Source organism: Parus major, chromosome 24, assembly GCF_001522545.3.
Source record: "Parus major isolate Abel chromosome 24, Parus_major1.1, whole genome shotgun sequence".
In the NCBI taxonomy this organism is placed as follows: domain Eukaryota; kingdom Metazoa; phylum Chordata; class Aves; order Passeriformes; family Paridae; genus Parus; species Parus major.
Genome location: NC_031792.1, coordinates 1013448 through 1036034, shown reverse-complemented (window position 1 = coordinate 1036034; position 22587 = coordinate 1013448). Strand labels below are relative to the sequence as shown.

The window sequence follows — 22587 nt, the reverse complement described above, 5'->3', positions numbered from 1 at the left end:
TGGTTTAAAAATATTGCTGTGCTATTTCTAAATTTTTAATCTCTCCCAGTGATTTGGAGACAGTTTTATGAAACATGGAATTAGGATGGTGCTCAATGCTAAATGGTAAAGGAGATTATGGGGATTTAACTCTATACGTCTGTCACATAACTATTGCCAATCCCATAACCTCCATTTTCTATTAAAAATCCCTTTCCCCCTTTGACCTGAAAAAGCTTTATGGGTAATCTGAATTTCCCTGTTTATGAGGTATTTTTCCACTCCTTGCCCCAGCCCCTCACCCATCCAGTTCTGAACCCTCCTGGTGCTGCCGAGGATGAAGATGTTTCCCGGGCTCTGGGTGCTCCAGGAGCTTTCCCAAGCTGTAATGTGGGATCTGGGGAGAGATCCTGGATGGAGCACAGGGCACAGCCGGGTGTCCTTGGTCCAAAGCCAGGCTGAAGGTGGTTTTTGCTGTGCCCTGGCTCCAGCCATCTTCTGCTCAGCTCAGGCTTAGCCACAAATAGCTCTGTGCTGCTCGTGCAGGCTTTGTTTCCCTTCCTCTGCCTGCAAATGTGCGTTTTTTTCCCCTTTCATGTATTTGGGAGAAGCACCGCGCTGCTGGGATGAAGGGAAATGCTGATTCACGACGACAAACCAGCCTGGAGATGTCACAAAATGACATCTGCAGGGCCGAGCGGTGGCCCCGTGGCTCCGCAGAGGCTCGGCTGGAGCTTTGCTCCTCTGTCTGTCCGTCTTTGGTGCTTGTCAGCCAGGGAAGGAAAAATAAATGGCTTTGTCTCCTTCCACCTGTGTGTGGACACAGGGAGTTGGTGAGTGGGGAGACAAGGAGATGATTTCATGACCTCTAAATTGGTTATCTAGTGTGGTGGCACAGCTGGATCTCACTGTCAGCTCATCCCTTCTGTGGCACAGAGGGCTCCCAGCGGGCACAGGAGGAAACCCGGTCGTTTTTGGGGATGATTCCGAGCGGCGCACACAGGGAGCAAGAGTAAGATGCTGGAAGAGGCATGAGGTTGTAATCCAGCTGGGAGAAGGATGGAGAGGACTCTGCTCCCAGAAGGGCTGAGGTGTCTCAGGGTGTCCCATCCTGAGCCAGTTGAGGATTGGGTTGGTGGCCCAGCTCCGAGGCAGGACAGACACTTGGCTGGAGAAGCTTGGCTTGGAGATGGAGCAACCATGGCCACTCAACCGGCTCTTCCCAGGGCGAGCGGCCGCCTCTGGAGCCGAGGAGTGCGGATGAGGCTTTCCTTCTCCCCCCTGCTGCCGTCCCCTCCTCCCCAAGTTAAGGAATCGAGGTCAGGGAGGGTCCCCCGTGGCTCGTTCTGAACCGGCGGCACGGTGCTGATCTGCTTATTGGCTCTGCGGCAGCACGGGCGTGCGCTCAGCCGCAGCTATTAATACACCCGCCGAGGGCCCTTCCCAGATCCCTGTCCTTCCGCCCACTTGGAAAGAGTGCAGCTAAAAAAAGAAAGCGGATCTAAGTGACTGGGGCCCTCCTCATCCTTATTTATAGCCAATTTTGCTGGCTTGGGTTGGGAAGGGGTGGTCCTGGAAAGCGGGAAGGAGGGACCGCAGGAGTTGGGTGCGGAGGTCCATTCCCTACTTCCCAAGAAGGGAAGTTCTGTTCTCCAGCGGTGAGAGCTGCTCCTGGACATGCAGGTGGCCACAAGCTCTGCCTGGACTGTGGCCAGAACCCACCTCAGGCCTGTGTGGATGGTGCAGGGATGCCCGGGAGCGGCTCAGGCTGAGGGCAGGGAGGGCCCTGTGGCTCTGGGGGAGAGGAGCAGCTCTGATCCCGGTTTTCCAGCCCCTCTCCTGGTTGGGAGGCCGTGGCAGGGAGGCAGGGGAGGTGTCTGCCCTGCCTGGCAGTGATGTGAAGGGGTGTGCTGGGGGTCCCAGGGCTGCTGCCTGGGGCTGCTCCGGGCTGGGAGCTCACGGAATGTCCAGTCTGGCAGGAGGAACAGTGCTGCTGCTTGTCTCCCCGGGGCTCTGGGTGCTCGGGGCCAGCCGGGCACCCTGGGGAAGCCTCGGGGGTGCCCGGGGTGTCCATGGGTCTGCACAGCCCCCGGCTGGCCACCGAGGTGCCTGTGATGGCTGATCCGTGCTGGCAGCAGGAGCGCTGGCCTGTGAAGGTGGCCTGTGTGCTTCCAGCCGTGCAGGGACGCTCCTGCGCTCCCCTGCTCCGCCGCATGCAGGGCTCGGGGGGTCTGTGTGCCACCAGGTGACCCCTGCAGTGACCCCCCGGCCACTGTGGCCTCTGCTTTGTCCACAGCACACGCTGAAGATGTTGGAACCAGCCTCTACTTTGTGAACGACTCCCTGCAGCAGGTCACCTTCTCCAGCACAGTGGGGGTGGTGATCCCCTGCCCGGCAGCAGGGTCACCCAGCGCCGTCCTTCGGTGGTACCTGGCCACAGGTGACGACATCTACGATGTGCCCCACATCCGGCATGTCCATGCCAATGGGACTTTGCAGCTCTACCCCTTCTCGCCATCAGCCTTCAATAGCTTTATCCACGACAACGACTACTTCTGCACCGCAGAGAACTCGGCTGGCAAAATCAGGAGCCCAAATATCCGTGTTAAAGCAGGTAGGAGCTCCCTGTGGGCTTTGCACCAGGGGCTGGTTTCCCCCTGCTCTGCCCGTCCCGTGCAGAACCAGCGCTGCTGCGTCGGGTTCTTGCAGCAGGATGGAGCAGGGCAGAGCGTTGGGTGTCTGGAGAACACGGTGTGGCTGCAGCCGGGTGGCAGGAGAGTTCCTCTCCCCTTCAACCGGGATGGTCTCACCCAAGCACTTACAGAGGCTTTTTGCAGCTGTGGGAGGGGCTGGGCCACATCTGGCCGTGCTGGGGTCCCCCTCAGTGTCCCACAGCCCAGTTCTCACTGCAGCACCCAGCCTCAGCTTGCCAAGGCTTATTAAGAATAAAAAAAAAAAAAAAAAAAAAAGAAAAATAAATAAAAAGGAGGAATATGGCAAAGAGCTGATTCTAAAAGCCATTATAGTAAATTATTGACCAGGCTGAGGAGGGCTAATAGCCCAGGAATGGCTTCATTATGTAACCTATTAAAAGTGGGGCTAGCAGAGGGAACGTGACAGAAGTGACTACAGGGTTTTTTATTTTAATGCCTTGTACTGTGGAGTAAATTGGTATTAACCCCCTTCTGCAGAGTGAATTATTTACCAGCACTCTCAGGTTACCTATAAACCACAGCATGGTGGAGGAGCAGATGGGGTGCAGTAAATGTGGAGCTGCTGCTCTCCTCATGTGGGCACAGCGGGGTTGGCTCTGCTGGGATCCCAGAGAGGGAATCCTGGCCCTCATCCCCTCTCCATCCAGGACTGAACTGTCCCTGCTGTTGGGCTGGGAGCTCAGCCTCTCTCTGTTAGCAGGAGATGTGGATCCAGTGGGGTCTCCAGGATGTCTCCAGCTCCTGGAGCTGCCCTGGATTTCTGGCAGTGGAAATGGTTGTGGAAGGTTCCCCAGCTGCTGCTCCCTCCTGGCCATCCCACATCCCAGTCACTCTCCAGTGCTTCCCAATGGCAGTGCAGCACAGAGAGCCAGTTACAGCTGGAGAAAGCAAGCAATTAAATAAAATGCAGCAGAAACTGAAAATATGAGGGGGGATAAAAAAAATCTCTGGAAGTCTTAGGAAAGCTGTAGGCGACCACATGGAGCAGATTTCTCCAGACAGGGGAGAGGTTTAAGTGGGCTGGGTGTGGTTGGGTGTTTCCCTCCTGGGGGTTATTCCTGCAGGCAGGAAAAGCCTGGAGCCCTGGCTGTGGGGCTGGCACAGGTCAGGGACACAGGGGGGCTGTGCCCAGGGTCTGCTCGCAGCTGCGGTGCTCGTGGTGGCAGGGAACATCCAGGATGCTCCTCGTGGTCCCTGCTGGCCTTTAAAGCCTGTGAATAAACCTCAGCTCCAGGTGATTAAGGAAGCTTTTGCTGGTTAATCTGCTTTGGCGCTGCAGCCCCTTTCCACGGCGGCTTCTCGCCGTGCCCTCGTGGCACATCTCTGAGCAGGGAGCCCTGGAAGCGCAGGGAGCCAGGCTGGAAATGCTGCCACGCTCCCACTGCTGGCTCAGCTGTGCCAGGTGTGGGACACAATGCCCACAGCGACTTCCCACTCAGGGAAACACCTTCCTCTTGGGGCTGCTGAGGGCTTTGTTGAGCTGCTCCTGCTCTGGCCAGCCGTCAGATGACAAAGTGAGCGTGCATTTGTTGTGGTGGCAATCGTGCTCGCGTCCTACAGGGCACAGTTATTGTCACAGTAAAAAGGGAGCTTAAATTTCAGGAGTTTGTGGTCTGTGTGTTGCTGGAGCTGGTGACATCTCTTTGTCTTGCTGGAGAGGCTGAGGTGGGTCCACCTCACCCAGCGGGTGCTCCTGGAGCATTGCTGCTGGTCCAGGGAGCAGCACGGAGCTGTCAAAGGGATGTGCATCTCCCTGGGAAATAGGCACACGCTGGGAACGTGTGGCACAGCTGGGAAATTTGTCATCTGCTTGCCTTAAATATCCCTGCAGTGGCTTTAGGAGGGTCCCAGGCTCTGCCTCACGGGCTGTCTCTCCCAGGATGTGTTTTCAGCATCCAGAGGTGAAATGCACATTACAGCTACAAAATGTCCTTGGTGCCCACACTGAGTCTGGCAAGCTCAGGTGACGCTGGGGACCGGGGCAGGTCCCAGCAGCAGCACCTGGGCCAGATGTCCCTCTGTCCCAAGCCTGGCTCCGCATTCCCCTGCGGAGAATCCCTTCCTTTTCCCGGGAAGGTGTTTGGGAAGGAAGCAGCGTGTGGCTGGGTGGGCTGGTTTGTTTGGGAAACGTGGGATTCTAGCAAAAGGAAGTGTGTTTTCCTCCAGCACTGTCATGCTACCAACCATCTGCTTTCCTCCACAGTTTTCAGGGAACCGTACACCGTTCGGGTGGAGGACCAAAGGTCGATGCGTGGAAACGTGGCTGTTTTCAAGTGCCTCATCCCCTCCTCAGTGCAGGAATACGTTAGCGTTGTATCCTGGGAGAAAGACACCGTTTCTATCATCCCAGGTAAGAGATGTGCACCTGTTCTCTTGGAAATCTGACCTGCTTTGCCATGTGTGACATTTGCTGTCGTGGAGGGTCTGGTTTGGGCTTGTTCTCAGTGCCTGTGATGCTCAGCAAAGGCTTTTATTGGTGATTTTGCAGCTCCAGGCTGGAGAGCGCTGCTGGTGTGAGCAGAAGTGTGGTGTCCAGGTCTCCTGGCTGCTCTGGCCATGTGTCCCTAGGGTGAGGGATGCTCGGTGTCATTTTGGCAGCACTCGTGCCTTGTCCTGGTTTCTGCAGGATGCACTGGGTACCTGGCACTGGTGCTTGGGCAACAGGGACAGCACCAGCCTGTGCCACCCGTGCCTGACTCCTGGGGCTGGTGTTTGTCTTGTCATGATGATGCTCTAATCGAAATTCCACCTTTCCCTGTGAATTTTCATGACTGATTTGACCACGGGGAAAGGAACTTGGTAAAAATGCCATCATCTCCCTTTTGCCTGTGATGGAACCTGCCTGGCCTGCCTGTCCCATGTCCCTGCCTCGTAGCCTGGTCCAAATCCCACTCAGAGCTTCCCCCCATGGGGAAGGGGCTGTGCCAGGGACAGCATCGCTCACCTCTGCACAGGGACTCTGCAGGCCCAGGAGTTTTTCCCCAGGTATTTCCCTGTGATTTTTTGGCAGGTGTTCCTGCCTGGCTGTGGCAGGTTTTGGGCACAGCCTGGGGCCAGCTCCGTGTCCCCGTGTTCCGGGGTGACCCCGTGGCTCCTCCGCGGAGCCGCTATCGATGGCAGCGCTGCCTGCCCAGCGCAGCGTGTGTGAGCTGCTGGCAAAGCAATCAATAACTGCTTCCCCCAGGGGATCCAGAGGGAATTAAAGGATTTTGCCCAAAGTGAGTGCTCTGCTCTTGATATTTGCTCACAGGTCAGAAAGTCTCAGTGCTCCTCCACGTCTCAGCACTGCCACGGGGAGCGGAGCCAGCGGGGCTGGGGCTGGCAGGAGGAGCTGGAGGAGCAAAGTGCTTCACCTGGAGGGGGGTGGCCTGTTCTCCTGGGGGCTGTGGTGGCCCTTGCTGGTGGGCTGTGCCCCCTGAGTGAGGCCAGGGCACTGAGGCAGCACAGCCCATGTGCCTGGAGGTGCCTGCTGGTGGTACCTGGGCAGGCACCCTTTGGAGGGGACGGGCTGGCACCGTGCCCTTGGCAGCCTTTCTGTGGATGTGGGAACACGAGCTGGGGTTCTGTGCGCTGGGAGGGAGTGAGGAGATCCTGGTGCCCATCCCTGGGGCACTGAGCTGCTCACCCGCTGCTCCTGATGCATTTTGGGCAATGCAGGTGATGCTCTGCCCGCTGTGGGCTGCTGCCTTTGATGAGTGGGGCTGGAGGTCCATCAGCAGGACAGCCTGGGCTGTTGTTTCCTCCGTGGTTTGGGATTCTGGAGCGTGGTGCCCGTGTGGCCGGCGGGCTCAGCAGCGGGATTGCCAACTGAGCATCCGTGCACTCGCGTGATCTTAACCAGACTTGTTCCCAAGTTTGCTGTGGCAGTGGATTTTTTAATATGATGATTTAATTAGGGTGGAACGATTTTAACATTCTAAAGCAATAATTACCCTAAAGACAGAACATATAAATTGTGTTACAGTGCAGAGTCAACACAAGCAAACATGTTTTGCCGTTGGATTACAAATATAGTATCTGCCTGAAGCTTTTTTTTTGTTGTTGTTGCTGGTGTGTTAGAGCTAAAATTGGCTTTGCTGTTACCAAAAATATGTTTTTTCCTGACCTCTGCTGAACCTCTGCATCTGCCCTGATTCTGAGTGAGGAGGATGAGGGGAGGGAAGGGGGTGGAGGTGAGGAGGGCTGGGGTGTGGTGCTGAGGTCCCTGCTGCTCACAGCGCTGCTGTCTGCCCGGTGTGACACGGCCGTGCAGGAGGGCAGGGCTGTGCCAGGACTGCAGCACCTGAGCTGTGCTCACAGTGCCCTTCTCTGCTGACTCCAGCACGCCAAACCCGCTGCTTTTCCCAAAACTTTGCTCTAGTGCTCCCTGTGGAAGGCTGGGCATCTTCCCAGCAGCTCCAGGTGCGGCAGGGGAGGAACAATCCTGATGTGCAGAGCAGGGAAAATCTCCATCCAGATTCTTGGTGGCACAAAGCTCTTTTCAAGTGACTGTTGTCATAGTAAATGTCTTTCCCCCAACCAAACCTGCAGCTGAGAAATAGGGGCAGTGAGTGTTTCCCCTGGGGCTGCTCTTGTGGACTCAACCTCTGCCTCCATCCGTGGCTGGGGGGAATCTTTTGTGAGTTTCTCAGGTTTTAGGAAGAAATTCTTCTCTGGTAAAGGTTATCCAGAGCAGCTGTGGCTGCCCCATCCCTGGCAGGGTCCAAGGCCAGCTTGGACAGGGCTTGGAGCAACCTGGGACAGTGGAAGGTGTCCCTGCCCATGGCAGGGGGAGGAACAAGATGGGCTTTAAGGTCTCTTCCAAGACAAATTGTTCTTTAATTCTATGACTGAATCATCTTTTTCTTTATTAATTGGGATTACAGGGCTCTCAACTTCTCACATTTTTCCAGCCAAACCTTGTTGCTCTTTTGGTGGGTGCAGAATCTTGGTGGTGCCTCGCTGGCAAGAGCCCAGCTGGAGCTGCTGCCTCCCTCACTGGGGCTTGGGTGATGAGTTGTGCTGTTTGGTTAACTTGGCAACACCGTAACCTACCCCAAAATCAAAGATAAACTCTTTATGGCAGGTTATCCCACACGTAAATCATCATTAGTGCAGCTCATTTTTGTTTAGTGCCCACCTGACTGTGCTGCCGTGTGTTTAGAGAAGTCAAGGGTTGCCGAGAAATTACAGGGTTTTCAAAAACCCATTTGCCTTGCTGGTGCTCACATCAGAATCAATCTTGCCTCGTGCTCCAGCCTTGCCACAGACACAGCTGTGACAGGAGCGGGCCTGGGGGGACAATCACACCTCAAACTCAGCTGCTCCTGGTGCATCTTGGTGTGTGTTTGAGGTGCTGGCTGGGAGCACAGCAGCCCAGCAGAGAGGTTTACACATCCTTCACCCCTTTTCCATGGAGTGAGAAAATCCTGCTGGAACATGCTTTAAGAACTTGATGTTGTAAACAGCTTTTCTTCCATTATTTTATTATTATTTCCTGTGGTGGTGGCAGTGTGCAGGTGTGTGGCACTCCTGGGGTGCCTGTCCAGCTGCAGTTTGCAAAAACAACACGGGGAGCTACTCCTGACACCACAAAGTGGGGTTTGGGGGATTTCAGCCCCTCCTCAGCTGTTGCAAGGTGTTCATCTGGGCACTGCTTGGCTTTTGCGACGCTCTGAGCACACAGGTGCCCGTGGACCCACACCCAGAGCATCCCCCAGCTGCCTCAGGGATGTCCCTGTGTCCAGCTGTGCCTTGCTGGGCACACATGTCGCCTGTCCAGGCTGTGCCAGTGGGAAAAGCAGCCCTGGGGCTGGCGAGGGCAGTGGGATTTGGAGGCAGTAAGCCTTACCAGCCTGGAAAACCCAGAGCTGAGCTGTTATTTGCTGCTTCAGTGTTGTGTGCTTGATAGGCTGTGTTGGAAAAAATCTAAATGGAGCACTTGTCAAGGTACCAGCGTTTCTAAGGGTGCTGCCTTTGTCACCAGCCTAATACAAATCCTCTGAGGGCTCTGCAGATGAGGATGTACTTAGTCACTGGTTATCCACAAAGCCTTTTTTCTGGAAAGCAAAACGTAAAGCTTGCCAGAAGGAAGGAGCTGGAAAAAAAAAATAAAAAATTGAGTTCTGTGAAGTTTTAGAGGTGTTTGTGTTGTGGGCTGAGCTTTTTAGGAGTTTCCAAAATATCTTTGCCTGAGTTAATCTGTTTGTGGTGCTGCAGCTGGGAGCTTCACTTGACCTGCCTGGACTTCTCTGTCCCATCCTCAGGTGTCCTCAGGGCTGGTTCTGGGGTCCTTAAACTCCTCTCAGCAGCTCTTTAGTGGTGTGGGCAATGAAAGGGCAGCAGCTTCCCCTTGATCCCCCCAAAAATGTTCACTGTCCTCTGCTGCACCTCACCACTGCTGCGCTTTTTTACTCTGAGACTGCAGAAGTGCACTCAAATCCCACTGTAATCCATCCCAGGACGTGGTGGGCACAGGGACGAGGCAGGAGGCTGGGGTTTCTGGGGTTTCTGGGATTTCTGGGTTTTCTGGGCTTTCTGGGATTTCTGGGTTTTCTGGGGTTTTCTGGGTTTTCTGGGGTTTTCTGGGTTTTCTGGGGTTTTCTGGGATTCCTGGGGTTTCTGGGGTTTTCTGGGATTCCTGGGGTTTCTGGGGTTTCTGGGGTTTCTGGGATTTCTGGGTTTTCTGGGCTTTCTGGGATTTCTGGGTTTTCTGGGGTTTTCTGGGTTTTCTGGGGTTTTCTGGGTTTTCTGGGTTTTCTGGGTTTTCTGGGGTTTCTGGGTTTCTGGGCACAGCGTTCCCCCTGGGCGGGTGCTGCGTGCCGAGGGGCACAGGGGGGATGATGCAGGGTGCAGAAGAACCAGGACCCAGATAATTGGCATTGTCCTTGTGTCAATGGGCTCATTCTGGGGAACATCAGGCTCCCGTTCCTGGGGAAAAGCTGGGACAGAATAAACACGACGAGGCCAGAGGCTGCCCTTGTTTGTGTGTTCGGCATCGCGGGGAGGTTTGGGGCAGAGAGGGCTTGCTGAAGGTTGGTGTTTTGGGTCAGTTCGGTCCGAATGTGGTGTGGTCCCGGCTGGTTTATGGCAGGAGCCGTGAGCTGGAGCTTGCCCGGCCCGAGGCCACCCCGCTGGGCTGTGAGCGGAGAGAGGACGGAGCCGGCTGCCCCCTCCTGCCCTGCTCTCTCCCGGTGTGTGCAGGGAGAAATCCCCGCTCTGGCACTCCGGGAGGGACCGCTGGGCACAAGGCTCGGCCTTTTCACTCGGCTTTTGTCACTTGTGGCCGGGCCGGGCAGAGCCGCAGCGCTCTGATGTGATGGGAGCGAGCGGCGTCCTGTCCTTCCCTGGCTGCGGGGACAGCAAAACCTTTTCCCCTGTCGGCCTCGAGATCTCCAAAGGTGTCCTGGCTTCTCCCCCACCCCTTGCCACCCTCTCTGGCTGCGACATGTGCCCAGACCTGTTACAGAGGGAAGTAGCTCCAGGCGTTATTCTCACCAAGTGGGGTGAGATTCTGTCTGAAATCATTTCATCCTTCCCCAGAGACTTGGCGTGAATTTTATCTAATCGCCATGGCAACAGATAAAAAAAGGTGTGAGCACATCTCCTTTTGCTGTGATAATTCAGATTTATATATTCAGATCAGATTGGAGTTAGAGATTTTAAAAGGAGCAGATGCAGCAGAAGGTGTGACTGCAAATAATGTGGCGAGAACGTTTGATGATCCTGCCCTTTAAGAGGGGAGAGCGCTTTCCCGCAGGTTTTTTTGGAATATAATTATTCCATCAAATCCACTTTAACAAGGACTCATTATAGCCCCGATAATGCAGAGTCACGTTGGAGACAATCTCCACACGCATGCACACACGGCACACGCAGGGACCACAACAAGTAAACAGCAGCCTGCGAGCAGCCGGGCGCTGCCAGCGCCGAGGTGTCACCTCCTGGAGCCCCGATCCTGCTGGCTCCGAGCCTCCCCAGCCCTGCAGCATGGCCCAGCTGGGGATTTGGGGACACTGAGCTGTCCCAAGCTGTTGGCAGCTTTCGCTGCGCTGTGGCAGCGTCTGCAGGAAAGGGAAGATTTGGCTGAGAGCAGAGAAAGGGATCGCAGACTCACGGGATGGTTTGGGCTAGAAGTGACCTCAGACCATCTCATCCCACCCCTGCCATGGCCAGGGACACCTTCCACTATCCCAGGTGGCTCCAAGCCCCCTCCATGCTGACGCTTGCAGGATTCCTGGCACAGCTGTGCCCTGTGCCTTTAGCGCTCCTCCAGCCCCCAGGGAAGGGAGGAACGGCGAGTTGGGGATGGGATGGATGCCTGAGGGTCTGGAGATCCCACGGGAGGCAGGTGGGCTGTGAATCTCTTCCTGGAGTGCAGAGAGGAGGAGGAGATCAGCTGGAGGGGACACATGGAGGAAGGGTCTGCTGGGATTCACTGTTCCTGTCACACTGAATGGCACACGGAGCTTTTCCAGGCAATGGCCAGGAAGCTGGAGACAAGAGGGAGTTCTCCTTGAGCACCCCACTGGTGGCATGGGGAGAAGGGGAGTGATGTGGGCAGGACCACGGGGCTGATGGACCTTAGGGCTGTCTGGGCTTCCCTGGAGTCCCACGGGCCTCGTGCACCCTGCTGAACCCAGGACCCTCCTGCCCTCCCCCAGAACCCAGCCTGGAGCATCCAGGTCCTTGCAGAATCACAAGGACCGTGCTCTTGTCTCCCTGGTCACAGGGCACTTGCCAAATTCTAATGCTTTTGTGCATTTTAAAGACTTGCCTGCTGGTGGAGAGCTGAAATCCTCTGGGATGGGAGTTTCTGTAAGGCACTGGAGCAGCTCAGGCTGAGGCTGGGCTCAGCACAGCATGCACTGGGCAGGACAATGTGGCTGCTGGGCACAGGGGACTGGGGGGCTCTACATGGGGGTGCAACCCACGATCAGCCATGGGCCACCTCACCTGAGGGGTTCTTGGGAGTGACCCCTCTTCCTGGAGTGCTCTGCAGGCTGCTACCAGCCTGATGGGCTTGGGATGCTCCAAAATCTGCTTGGAAATCCTAGAACAGAACAGAAACACAGAACACCCTGAGCTGGAAGGGATTCACTGAGATCCAGCTCGTTGCTCTGCACAGGACAGCCCTGAGAATCATCCCAATAAAATGCCGGAGCCAGCTGTGAGAAATGGGTTTGCTGGCTCGTGCAGGCTCTCCACCCAGCCCCAATCTTTGTCCTTTTATACCTCTATTTAAATGTCATCCACGAGAGAGAAGCCGCTGCTGGCTCCTGCCCTGCTGCCCCAGGTCTCCCCCGGGAGCGCAGCCTGCCCGGGCAGTAATTGCTACAGCAAAGCCAAGTGATGTGAGAGCTGTACAGGTCAAACCTCTTCCCAAACCGCATGTTTGTGTGAGCCTGAGCCGCCTGCCCCCGGGGCCGGCGAGGGAGAGGAGCTGCAGCCGAGCTGAAGTCACCACATCTCGTGGTGAGCCGGGCCAGCTCATCCCAAAGCGGGCTGGGGGCTCGTGGACAGGGCTGGGGGTGGTGTGGGTGTGCGTCTTCCTCCCCCTCCTCCCCGTGCAGCCGTGCACATCCCCAGATGCAGAAACAATCACGGTCATTATTCCTGCCATGGTGACAGTGACAGTGGCAGAGATGCCAGCTTCCTCACACAGACGGCTTTATTTCATCTCCTCTGTTTTTCAAAGCCTCTTTCATTTTGTATGAGGAGACAGATGTGAAGGGCTGCAGGCTGATAAATTCTGCTGTCTTATGAAAAGAGAGGGTGGGTTTTTGTTGTGGTTGCTGCTCTTCCTCCCTCCCTCCCTCCCCAGCTCCCTCCCAGCCATCTCTTGCTGTCGAGGATGCTCCCTGCTCCAGGCATGGCACACTTGGCACACTTGGCACACTTGGCACACACGGCACACGTGGCATGGCACACATGGCACACATGGCACACATGGCACACACGGCACACACGGCACACACGGCACACACGGCACACACGGCACACATGGCACACAAGGCACACACGGCACACACGGCACACATGGCACACTTGGCACACACGGCACACGTGGCATGGCACACACGGCACACACGGCACACATGGCACACATGGCACACTTGGCACACATGGCACACTTGGCACACACGGCACACTTGGCACACGTGGCACACAAGGCTGAATCCCCAGGGCTGGTTTTTGGGTGCAGAACCCGGGGTTGTGGTGATGGGCACCTGGCTGGGAAAAACCTGGTTGGAAGGAAAGGATCCTGGTGGTGCAGCTGCCTCCCAAAACACCACAGCCACGGTGGGGAGGAGCTGCTCCTGGCTGTGGAGCCCGGGCTAAGCCTTCCCAGGGGGTACAACCCAAATCCTCGCCCTTTGTGTGACAGCACCGGGGCTGTGAGGTCAGGGATGGGCTGTGGGATGGGGAGGGAGCAGCCAGCACCCCTTTGTGGGGCTGTTGGAAGTCTCTGCCCCGTTCCTTCTTGGAGCAGCGTGCTTCCAGTGGCCAGTGGAACCTGTCCTGTGTGACACCAGGGGTCCCAGTGCAGCCCCCCTCCCTCCCCTCCTGCTCTGCTGACGATAGTTCAAGTTTAAAAATAAATTGCTCCATCTTTAATTGCAGTTTAAATAACTGCTTCATTTTTATTTAAATGTGGCTCTGCAAGGCTTGGAGAACAATTAGGAGAAAATACAGGGCATTGCTCTGGTGCATGTGTTCAAGCATATAATTAATTTTTTTTATTACACTGATGTTTGCCGAATCTGGAAAAAGATCTTATTGTTCCTCTTGATTCAGTCACGCAGAGGATCTACAAATACACCAGCTCTTTCAGGACTCCATTTCACAAGCCCTGGTGCTGACAGGCTCAGGGGAGGCTCCTGGGGTCCCTGCCCTCGGCCGTGGGGTCTGCAGCCCTAAAGAGGGGTCTGGAGCCTGCAGGGCCCCCCTGGTGCCAGCCTGGTGGGGTGGGACAGCTGGATGTGCCCTCAACCCCTTCTGAAGGGTTTTGGTGCTACCCCAGGGGCTCAGCAGGGTGAGGGTTTGTGCTTTTTGGCAAGGAGTGGTGTTAAAAGGCTGCTCCATGGCTGGGGGATGTGGAGTGAAACCTGGACAAGGCTCGGCGTGACCCAGGAGCGAGCTGCCCATTCAGGACTGTAAATCTCATTCAGAGTCGATAGGGATTAGGTTCCTAAGTGCCCGACATTGCTAAAGTGCTTCTCAAAGTGCTGCTCGTTGAGGGCTGGGAGGAAGCTGCATGTGATCTGGCTGGCTCTAAGCTTATCAGTCAAAGGTGCTTTGCTTGGTGACAGAAGCCACTTGTGGTAAACAAGCTGCTGGCCCTTTGGACCCCTGACAATCTTTTAACCATTTATTAAAGCAGCTATGAGCTCTTCTTGGAAATGAAATCTTAATAGCGAGCGTGGCAGAGATTTTTCACAGATGGCAGCACTGCCAAAAGCAGGCATTCAAGAAAACATTCATCAAAAACATTCATTTCTTTCAAAAAGAAATTGACGTTTATAGCGTAGACAAATTTGGGACTCATTTGCTTTGCCTTTCAGTTTCGGGATTTTTGGAGGTCACGTTTTTCTGCACCTTCGAGGGTTAGAAACTGGTGTTATTTTTAACTGGAAACTGAGATTCTCGTGTGACATGTCACCAGGAAATGGGGCATGTGGAGAGGCTGGGCTATGGCAGGACCCGTACAGCCCCGGGGGATCTGCAGGGGATCACAGAATTGTGGAATATTCTGATTTGGAAGGGACCCACAAGGACCATCAAAGTCCTGGTCCTGCACAGACACCCCAGCAATCCCACCCTGGCTCTGGGAGCGTTGTCCAAGCACCCCTGGAGCTCTGGCAGCCTCGGGGCTGTGCCCACCCTCCCCTGGCTGTGCTGCAGGGGCTCCAGGCCGTGCCCTGAGCCCTGGGCTGTGTTTTTGCATGCAGACCCTCCCCGGGGTGGGATGGTGCCCAGCTGGCCCTCCCGGTGATGGTGAGGATGGCAGGGCCCAGTGGGAGCTGTGTTCCCTGGCAGGATGAGGCAGGGAGCTTCCACAGGCCCTGGAGAGCACCTCTGGCACCCCACCCCACCCTCACCCTTCGGGAAGGACGGGGGTGCCCTCCCTCCTTAAAAAGCCAGAAATTCCCTTAAGAGGGAGCAATTCATTCGCAGCTCATCTCCATTTCATCTGAAGGCTGCACCACGCTGGGTTTCAGCCTTGTTATGTTTTCTCTTGAGCAATACCTTTTATTTCTGCAGTGTTTAATATTCCTTTCCAGAGCCTCCATTGCCTGTTCTGGGTCTTTCCACTGAAAGCAGCTTTAAAACTATAATTTTTCGTGGCTGAGCATGTCACAACCAGCTGGGTCCTCTTTGCTTGAGTGCTGTCGCCCCTCCCCATCCTCCCCGTGCCCGCTCTTCCCTCCGTGCCAGGCATCCCTAGTGAGGGGTACCCTTCACAGGCGGTCTCAGCTTGAGGAGAAGTGGTTTCTCTTGCCCAAGCCAGCCTGGTGCTCAGAGCTTGGCACTGTGCAGGGCTGTAAATGCTGTCATGGGGCTGGGGAAGCAGATGGTGGTGCAGGCACGGAGATCATCCCTGTGCTGGTCAAGGGGAAGGATGGGATGTGTTTCCCCATCCCTGGGGAGCAAGGGGAAGGACAGGTCTATGTTTCCCCATCCTTGGGGAGCTGTGGTGGTGGCTGAGATGAAAACTCCGTGCTGGTCACAGCTTTGCATTCACCAGACCCTGCTTCAGCCCCCGAGCGATGGCTTGGAGCCACTGCTCCCCACAAGCCAGCTGTCCTTTGCAGCGGGGAGGAGCAGGGTGCTGGGGGCAGCAGGAGCTGGGGGCAGGCTGCAGGTGGCCCTGGTGTGGGATTCCGTGTCCCTGGGACTCCGTGTGCTGTGTGTGGAGCTCGGGGTGCCGAGCCTGGCGCCGCGGCCGCCTTTGGCGCTGCGGTTTCACAGCCGCCTCCCGAGCGGCGCCGATGTTTCTACAGCTTGTTTCACACTCGTGCGGATCCCAGGAGCAAAGCTGTGCCACAGCACGAGCGCTCACAAGCAGCAAGGCTTGGGAAGCACCTCCTGGGCGAGGGCTGGCGATCGGGTGCCCGGCTGTGGGTGTCTGGGTGGGTTTTTCCCCTGCCAGGCACGGCTCAAGCCACACAGCTCCTTCCAGGGAGGCGATTGCTGCCTTCCCCAGGTGAACTCTCTCTGCACCTTGGACCATTTCCATGTGCTCAGCGCTGCTCCCTGTGCTCGCTGTTGTATAATCGATCCGACATGCTGGCACGTCCCGGTGTTTGAACAGGAGCCGTGGCTGCTGCGCACGCTGGATGGACAACACGCGCCCGCCGGTGTCAAGAATTAACTTCATAATCATCTCCGTGATCTGTCTTGGCAGAGCTCTGGCATAACCTGTCGTGTCTTATCTGGGAACTGCCTGTGAGTTATAGTTAACTCCGGCCTGGCTCTGCGGGTGAGCCGGGTTTTGGCTCTTCCAGTGCTCTGGGCTCTGGCTGCAGTTTGCAGCTGCATGACCACAGCTGGAAATCCGGCAGGGGATCTCCTGCCTGAGGCTGGGCAAGGGAAGGACCACACCCCTGTGTGCCCCCGCTGGGCATCGTTTCTGCACCTCAGCTCTGCAGATCTGCTGGTCTCATTTCCCAAAGCTGTTAAAAACACAGGCGTGTTTCTCTTTGCTCCAGAGTTCTTTGGAGATTGGGGTTCTGTTCTAGAGCAGATTTAACCAAATGCACATCTTGCAATGCCAGGTCCTATGAAATGGGAATGGCTGAGTCCCTTCTTTATTTATCCAAATATACACAATGCCCCAAACAAGCTAAAAATGATGAATTGTGGCTAATGCTGCTGCGTGATGGAGATAAGACCGTAATTATTTGTTTGGGCAGCTTAAATCAACACCAAAAGCCTGATGGAAAACAACGTGATGATTTCAATCTCTTTGTGTGGGTCTGGTGGGCTGGGTGACCAAGCGTGGGCCTGCAGCAGGGGCTGTGAGTTCTGCAGGTGGTTAAAGAGGCCACCGTGGTGTCACACTTCACGTGCCACCCTCCCAGCGTGCCTGGGCCTGTGCCCACAGACACACTCTGGGCTCCTTTCTGCCAGGGTTTAGCACCTCCGTGCTGCCTCACTTTGGGCAGTTTGCTCTTATTTAGGAGGATTATTTGTGTTCCAGGTAACAGTGCAGCACATCCTGCCCCTTCCAGAGCGGGGTCCTGATCTCCCTCAAAAGCCCAGCCTGCCCTGGCTTGTTAGGAGAGGAGATGGGTGGGCTGAGCTCCAGCTGCACCTGAACCCATGGCAGGGGCTGTAAATTTTTGCGTTCATTATGTTTGTTTTGCCTGGGTTTAATTAACTGATCGATGAAAGCCTATCGAGCTCTGACCTCTCCTGCAGCTGCCATAAATCAGCCCTGGCTGTGCTGGAGTGGGGTTTATGCATGGTCCCAGCTCCTGAGCTGTGCTGTCCCATCCTCAGAGCTGGAATGGCCTGGGTGAGGGCCAGCACAGGCCACAGGGACACCTTCCACCATCCCAGGGTGCTCCAAGCCCATCCAACCTGGCCCTGGACACTCCCAGCCCCAGCTGCTCTGGGCACCCTGTGCCAGGGCCTCCCCAGCCTCACAGGGAAGGATTTCTTCCATCTGATTTCCTTTCCTGGTGACCCTGGGGACTCATCATTTCCTTGGAAGGGAGATTTGGAAGCCCCAGCCCCAGTTCTGTTCTGCCCTGCCAAGTCTTGCCTCTCCAGCTTCCTCACGCTCGTGTTCAGCTCGTTCTCTTCTGATCCTCTATCCTTGCTTCAGACGCCCTCCCAGTGAGCTGAGCCAGGCTGAGTGAGGATGCTCCCAGTGCTCCGAGGGCTGTCCGTGGTGCTGTCCATTGGAAGTGGGAGGCAGAAGGACCCTGAGGCATATTCCTGTCATTAGACCCCTCCTCACCCCCATCCCTCTGCCAGGGCCACCCCAGCCTGCCCTGCAGCTCTGTCCCTTGGGGCTTTCCTTCCCTGCTACATCCAGGGATTCAGCACCCAGGCCCTGGGCATTTCTCCTTTTTCAGGAACATTTTGCCAAAATCTGGAAAAATCGAACTATCCTGTCTTTAGAGTTGTTTCCTTATGATCCCAACTTTCATGATAATAACTTTTCCTGAAGGAAAGTGTTGGGGAGAGAGACAGTGAGGGTCAGATCAGAGGATCCGTGCTGGATCACTGAAGAGGAGGAAGAGCTTTTGCATCTTGCACTACCTCCATGTATTTATATTTCAGTGTAAAGGGGGAAAAACGCACGTATTATCGAATGATGCACTTTTTTATCTTCTTTATGGCTTCTAATGCTATAGCTGGTTTTTTCAAACCACTAAAAGCATAAGCATTAAAGCAATTTTCCAGAGTAATATAGCAAGAGGTCTGCAGCAGCTCTGCAACATTTGATAATAGTTGCCATCTTCAGCTGAAGATAATGATGTTAACAAATGTAATGGGAGTAATGAGTGGAGATTCAAAAAAGCAGCTTTTGTTTAATTTTTTTGTAATGCAAATGAGTTGGGGAATAAAGAAGGAGAGCAGAAAATAATGAAAACTTCATTGGAAATGAGTCTTAATCCTTGCAACCAAGCGCTGGAGGGTAGGAGGGAAGGAGAGGGATAGAAGTTGTGGATCCTCTTTCCCAGGAAGTGTCGGATGGGGCTTGAAGCAACCTGCTCTGGTGGAAGGGGGTGGAACTGGATGATTTTTAGGGTCCTTTCTAACCCAAAGCAGTCTCTGAGTCTCTGGGGGTGACTGGGCTGTGTGTCAGAGTGGAATAAGGTGAAATTTGCTGTCCTGGCAGGGTGAGCAGGAGGAGTCAGCCACGTGCCAGGCTTTGCTCTGGTCTCACCTCTGGCACATGGATAAGGATGTCCAGGGAGGTTTGGAGTGTCTCTCCTTGGAGGTGTCCGAGGAAGGACTGGATGTGGCATTCAGTGGGTGACCAGGTGGGGACAGGTCACAGGTGGGACCCCATGATCTCAGAGGGCTTTTCCAACCTCAGTGATCCTGGGATTTTGTGACTCCACAGCCCAGCTCCTCGCAGCCTGGGCCTGGGGCTGATGGTTTCTCCTGGCTCAGCTGCTTCCCAGCAAAGCAAAACTCCCTTCCCCTCGCTCCTGAGAGGCTGGAAACCCTCTGCTTTCTGCTCCTGCAGCACCTTCCACTTTAGAGTGATGCCAGCTGAGTTCAACCTTATGACAGCCCAGCGACTCCCTCTCCCCCTCAGAACAAGTGAATTTGCTTTATTTAGATTGACTCCCAGCCCAAGTGATAGGTACGAGGCTGGCAAATGAGCATCCTTGTGATGAGGACTGGCACTTATGCATGTGCAGAAGCTTCAGGTCTGTCAGCTTGTGTCAGCTCGCCTTCCACGGAGTGTTTAATCTCCTCACCCTTGGCCAAGAAATGCATTAAGAGATCTGCAGAGGGTGGGAGCTCGGCAAGGGAGGGGTGCTGCTGCCTGCCCCGCTCCTGGAGCGCCCAGGAGCGAGAGGAGCACCAGTCAAACCAGCCTGCAGCAGAGCTGGGGGCAGCTGGAAATGGGGGGAACAGGAGGAAACAACTCCTCTTCCTCCTGCCAGGGTGGTTTTAGGGGTGTTAAAGGTGGTTTTAGGGAGGGTGTTGGGAGCAGGGCTGACCCCGGTGCCTGTGCCCGGGCGATGCCGCGGCGCTGGAGCCGAGCTGGCCCGTGCTGCCAGCGAGCAGATGGTGGTCACGGCTGTGTGAGTGTCCTTGGGCACGGGGAGCAGCGTCCCCAGCCCTGGGGGGATGGCGTCTGTCCCCTCTCCGCAGCTGCGTGGGCGATAGGGCTGGGCTGGCATGGCCTGGGCTGCAAGCAGAGCTCACTCAGATGGAATTTCGGGTGGCTTTGGGGCTCCCCTCCTGCCCGGGGCCCCTCTGGAATCACCTCTCTGCCAGGTGTCTCTGGGAGGAGGCACAGGGACGTGGCTTTGGGCTGACCCCGTCTCAGGGGACAGCCACGCTATAAACCAAGAGACTTTCACACTTTTCTCATTTTCCTGGTTTTGGTTTTTTGGGGTTTTTTGTTGGTTTTTTTTGAAGGGTGAAGATGTGAGTTATCGCATCTGGCTTTGCAATTTACAGCTTTTAATTAATCAGAAATTTCAACATAGAGTTTTACGATAAGCAGAGGCATCTCTGCAAGCTGGGGAGGAACCTTAACGATGATCCGAGATGAATCTGCAGGATGAGATATCAGTGCAATAAACAGGGCTATATAAAACAGAATTGTGAAGTAAAAAATGCTGAGATATCAAGGCAATGATCTACAAATGAGATTTCTTTCTGGAGCCCTTCCCTGTTTCAAGGGTTCTCCTTTCCTGTCAGCATTTGTCAGCGGTGCTTTGGTTGTTCCAGCACCTACCAATGATAAGTGGGCACTCAGGACATCACCAGAGCACCTTTAGGCCAAGGGAGGAGGGATCTTTTGTGTAAGGATGGTCTGGCATGGCTTGGGTGAGGTGCTCCAGCCTGGAGAAGCATCCAGCTGGAGCATCCCCGTGTTTTGGGTCAGCCAAGGTGTCCGTGGCTGTTCTTTCTTGGCACAAAGGGCCACAATCGCTCTCCTGCCCTGGATGCAGGAGCTGAGCTGGGTCTGCATGGTCAGTGCCCACCACGTGTCCATGGCCTGGTGTCACGGGCTTGCTTGGGCTTGCTTCTCTCCCAGTTTAACTTCCTGCAGCTTTCTGAGCTGTGCGTTATCCTGTGTTTTCCCTCTCCAGCCACCTAAAGCCTGGAAAATTGCAATAATGAAGGGTAATGATACAGTATGGGGAGCAGGCTTCCATTTGAAGTCTCTCAAAGTTGGATAAACACAAGCAGGAAGCATTTGTTTACAAATATTTTCTTGTGAATGAGCGAGGGGGAGAGCAAGCTCCTTTTGTCTCCGGCAGACACATCCTTTCATTCCCCGAGCCTTCCTCCCTGCTCCTTCAGCTGGGCTGAATCCCTCAGCAGAGGGATGGGATGTTCCCCAGCCCTGGGGGTTTCTTATCCCACCCTGAGACCCCAGAGCAGTGCTGGTGGCATTGGTCCCTCCGTGTGTCCCTCCCCCGGTGGCTCCTCAGGAACCTGGGTCCTCGTGGTGTGGAAATCCCTTTGGAGGTGCAGGCGAGGGGCAAGCCAGGAATTTGCTTTTAACATCAATATTCAGAAATAGTGTGTGTGAATAATTGATGGTCCTGTGAGCTGGGGCTTGTCTGTCTGTCACAGCAAAGCAGAGGTGACAGAGTGACAGCCTGGGCTGGGGGGGGACTCCTGTCCCTCCTGGGGCTCCACCACTGGGATTTGCCTGGCTGTTGAGGCTGCTGGGCTGCTCTGGCTGCTGTTGGTGTGAGGGGCATCCCAGCATCGGGCAGGGCTCTGCTCATGGTCCTGGGCAGGGACAGGGCTGTCCTGTCCCCCAGCCCGAGCCAGGGCACTTCCAGCAGCTCCTCCAGCTGTTCTCCAGATCCTGCTGTGCTGCAGGGACACTGATCTGAACGTTTTAGGTGAAAAATAATCTGTCAGCAGGATTTACCTGACCTTAAATTAGCTCTCACAAGAAGAGCTTAACCCTCTTTGCTGGGTCAGTGTCTTCTCCCTCCCCAAGTTCAACCTGGCTGTGTGCTGCTGTCCCCTCTCCGGTTTAATGTCAGTTTTCACTCTTTCTTTTGGGCATCCTTTGTCTTTAGCGTGATTCCACGGCTCTGTTCTGAGCACAGACTGCCATGTTTGCTGTGAACCACTGGCAATTAGACCAGAATAGCTGTCTCCCTAACGATGCTGTGCAGCATCGCTGCGGTGCCTGCCGCAGCAGGGACACCGTGCCCGGGAAATTTGGGTGCTGCAGGGCTGGGTTCTGCAGGGGTGGCGGTCCACGTGGTGGCCCGGGGATGGTCGGTGTGATGTTGGAGGCGGTCTGGGCCGTGCCAGGGCTGTGCTGCTGGGGCAGGGGGCTCCACCTGCCCCCCTGGAACAGGCAGGTCACGGGTGGGACTCAGCCTCCCGCCAGCCTGGGGCCGCAGCAAAGCCTCACAGCTCCCCCTTCAAAGCCTCCACACTCACTGCACAGAGCAGGGGGGGAAAAGTCCTCCCCCAGCCAAAAGTGCAAAGAAAGCCAGAGCCTTTACAGCTGGAACCCTGAGCGGGAGGGAGGAGCAGGGCTGAGCTCCCGCCGCTGCCTCTGAGCCGCTCTACAAAGCAGCTCCCAGCTTGGCGAGCGAGATACAGCGAGAGGTTCGCAAGTTGTGACCTCAGCAAATGTATTAGACGGGAGAAAAGAGCTTTTTTCCTTCCCCCTGTTCTGGTGTCAGCGTAGCCGTGGCTTTTAAACCACATTATACAGGCTTGTCATCCAAGATAAAATGTTATTAAGATAAAATGCTACACAGGGAGCAGTAGGGGACTTCCCACTGCCGTATTTCAGCGCTGCCGTAGGACCGCGCTCTGCCGCTGGCACCGAGCCGTCGCCTGAAGCCGGGGCTGCCGGGGACGGAGCGGGACGGGGATGTGGTGTCCCCCGTGTGTGCCCAGCCCGGTGGGCACGGGGAGGTGCTCCCCAGAGTGTGCCACCGTGCCCGAGCATCGCCCTCCATCCCCGGCGGGCAGCCTGGCGAGGGGGAGGCGAAGGCATCAGGGCCGCGGCCTGCGTGGAGCTGACAGCGAGCATGTGGGTGGCCGAGGGGCCTTCCCGGGGCCGCTCCTTCACGGGTCAGGGCACTCACAGGCTGCCTCCCTCTCCTCCGGCCCCTCTGCCGTGTGTCCCCGCAGCCCAGCTCCCAAGGCCACCGTCTTTGTGTGCTGCCACTGCTCCCCTCCTGCCAGCACCCCATGGTCCTCAGCCACAGCCAGTGCACTC

The 22587-nt window shown here is 55.7% G+C and overlaps 1 protein-coding gene across 2 annotated transcripts in view; it reads left to right on the top strand.

Annotated features, from left to right (window-relative positions):
* DSCAML1 (DS cell adhesion molecule like 1) overlaps positions 1–22587 on the top strand; it is a 92837-nt gene that overhangs the window by 5791 nt on the left and 64459 nt on the right. For both annotated transcript variants that reach the window (XM_015649922.1, XM_033519714.1), the window contains exons 2-3: positions 2276–2593; positions 4897–5043. In XM_015649922.1, coding sequence (XP_015505408.1) covers positions 2276–2593; positions 4897–5043 — 465 coding nt within the window. The remainder of the gene's footprint in view (positions 1–2275; positions 2594–4896; positions 5044–22587) is intronic.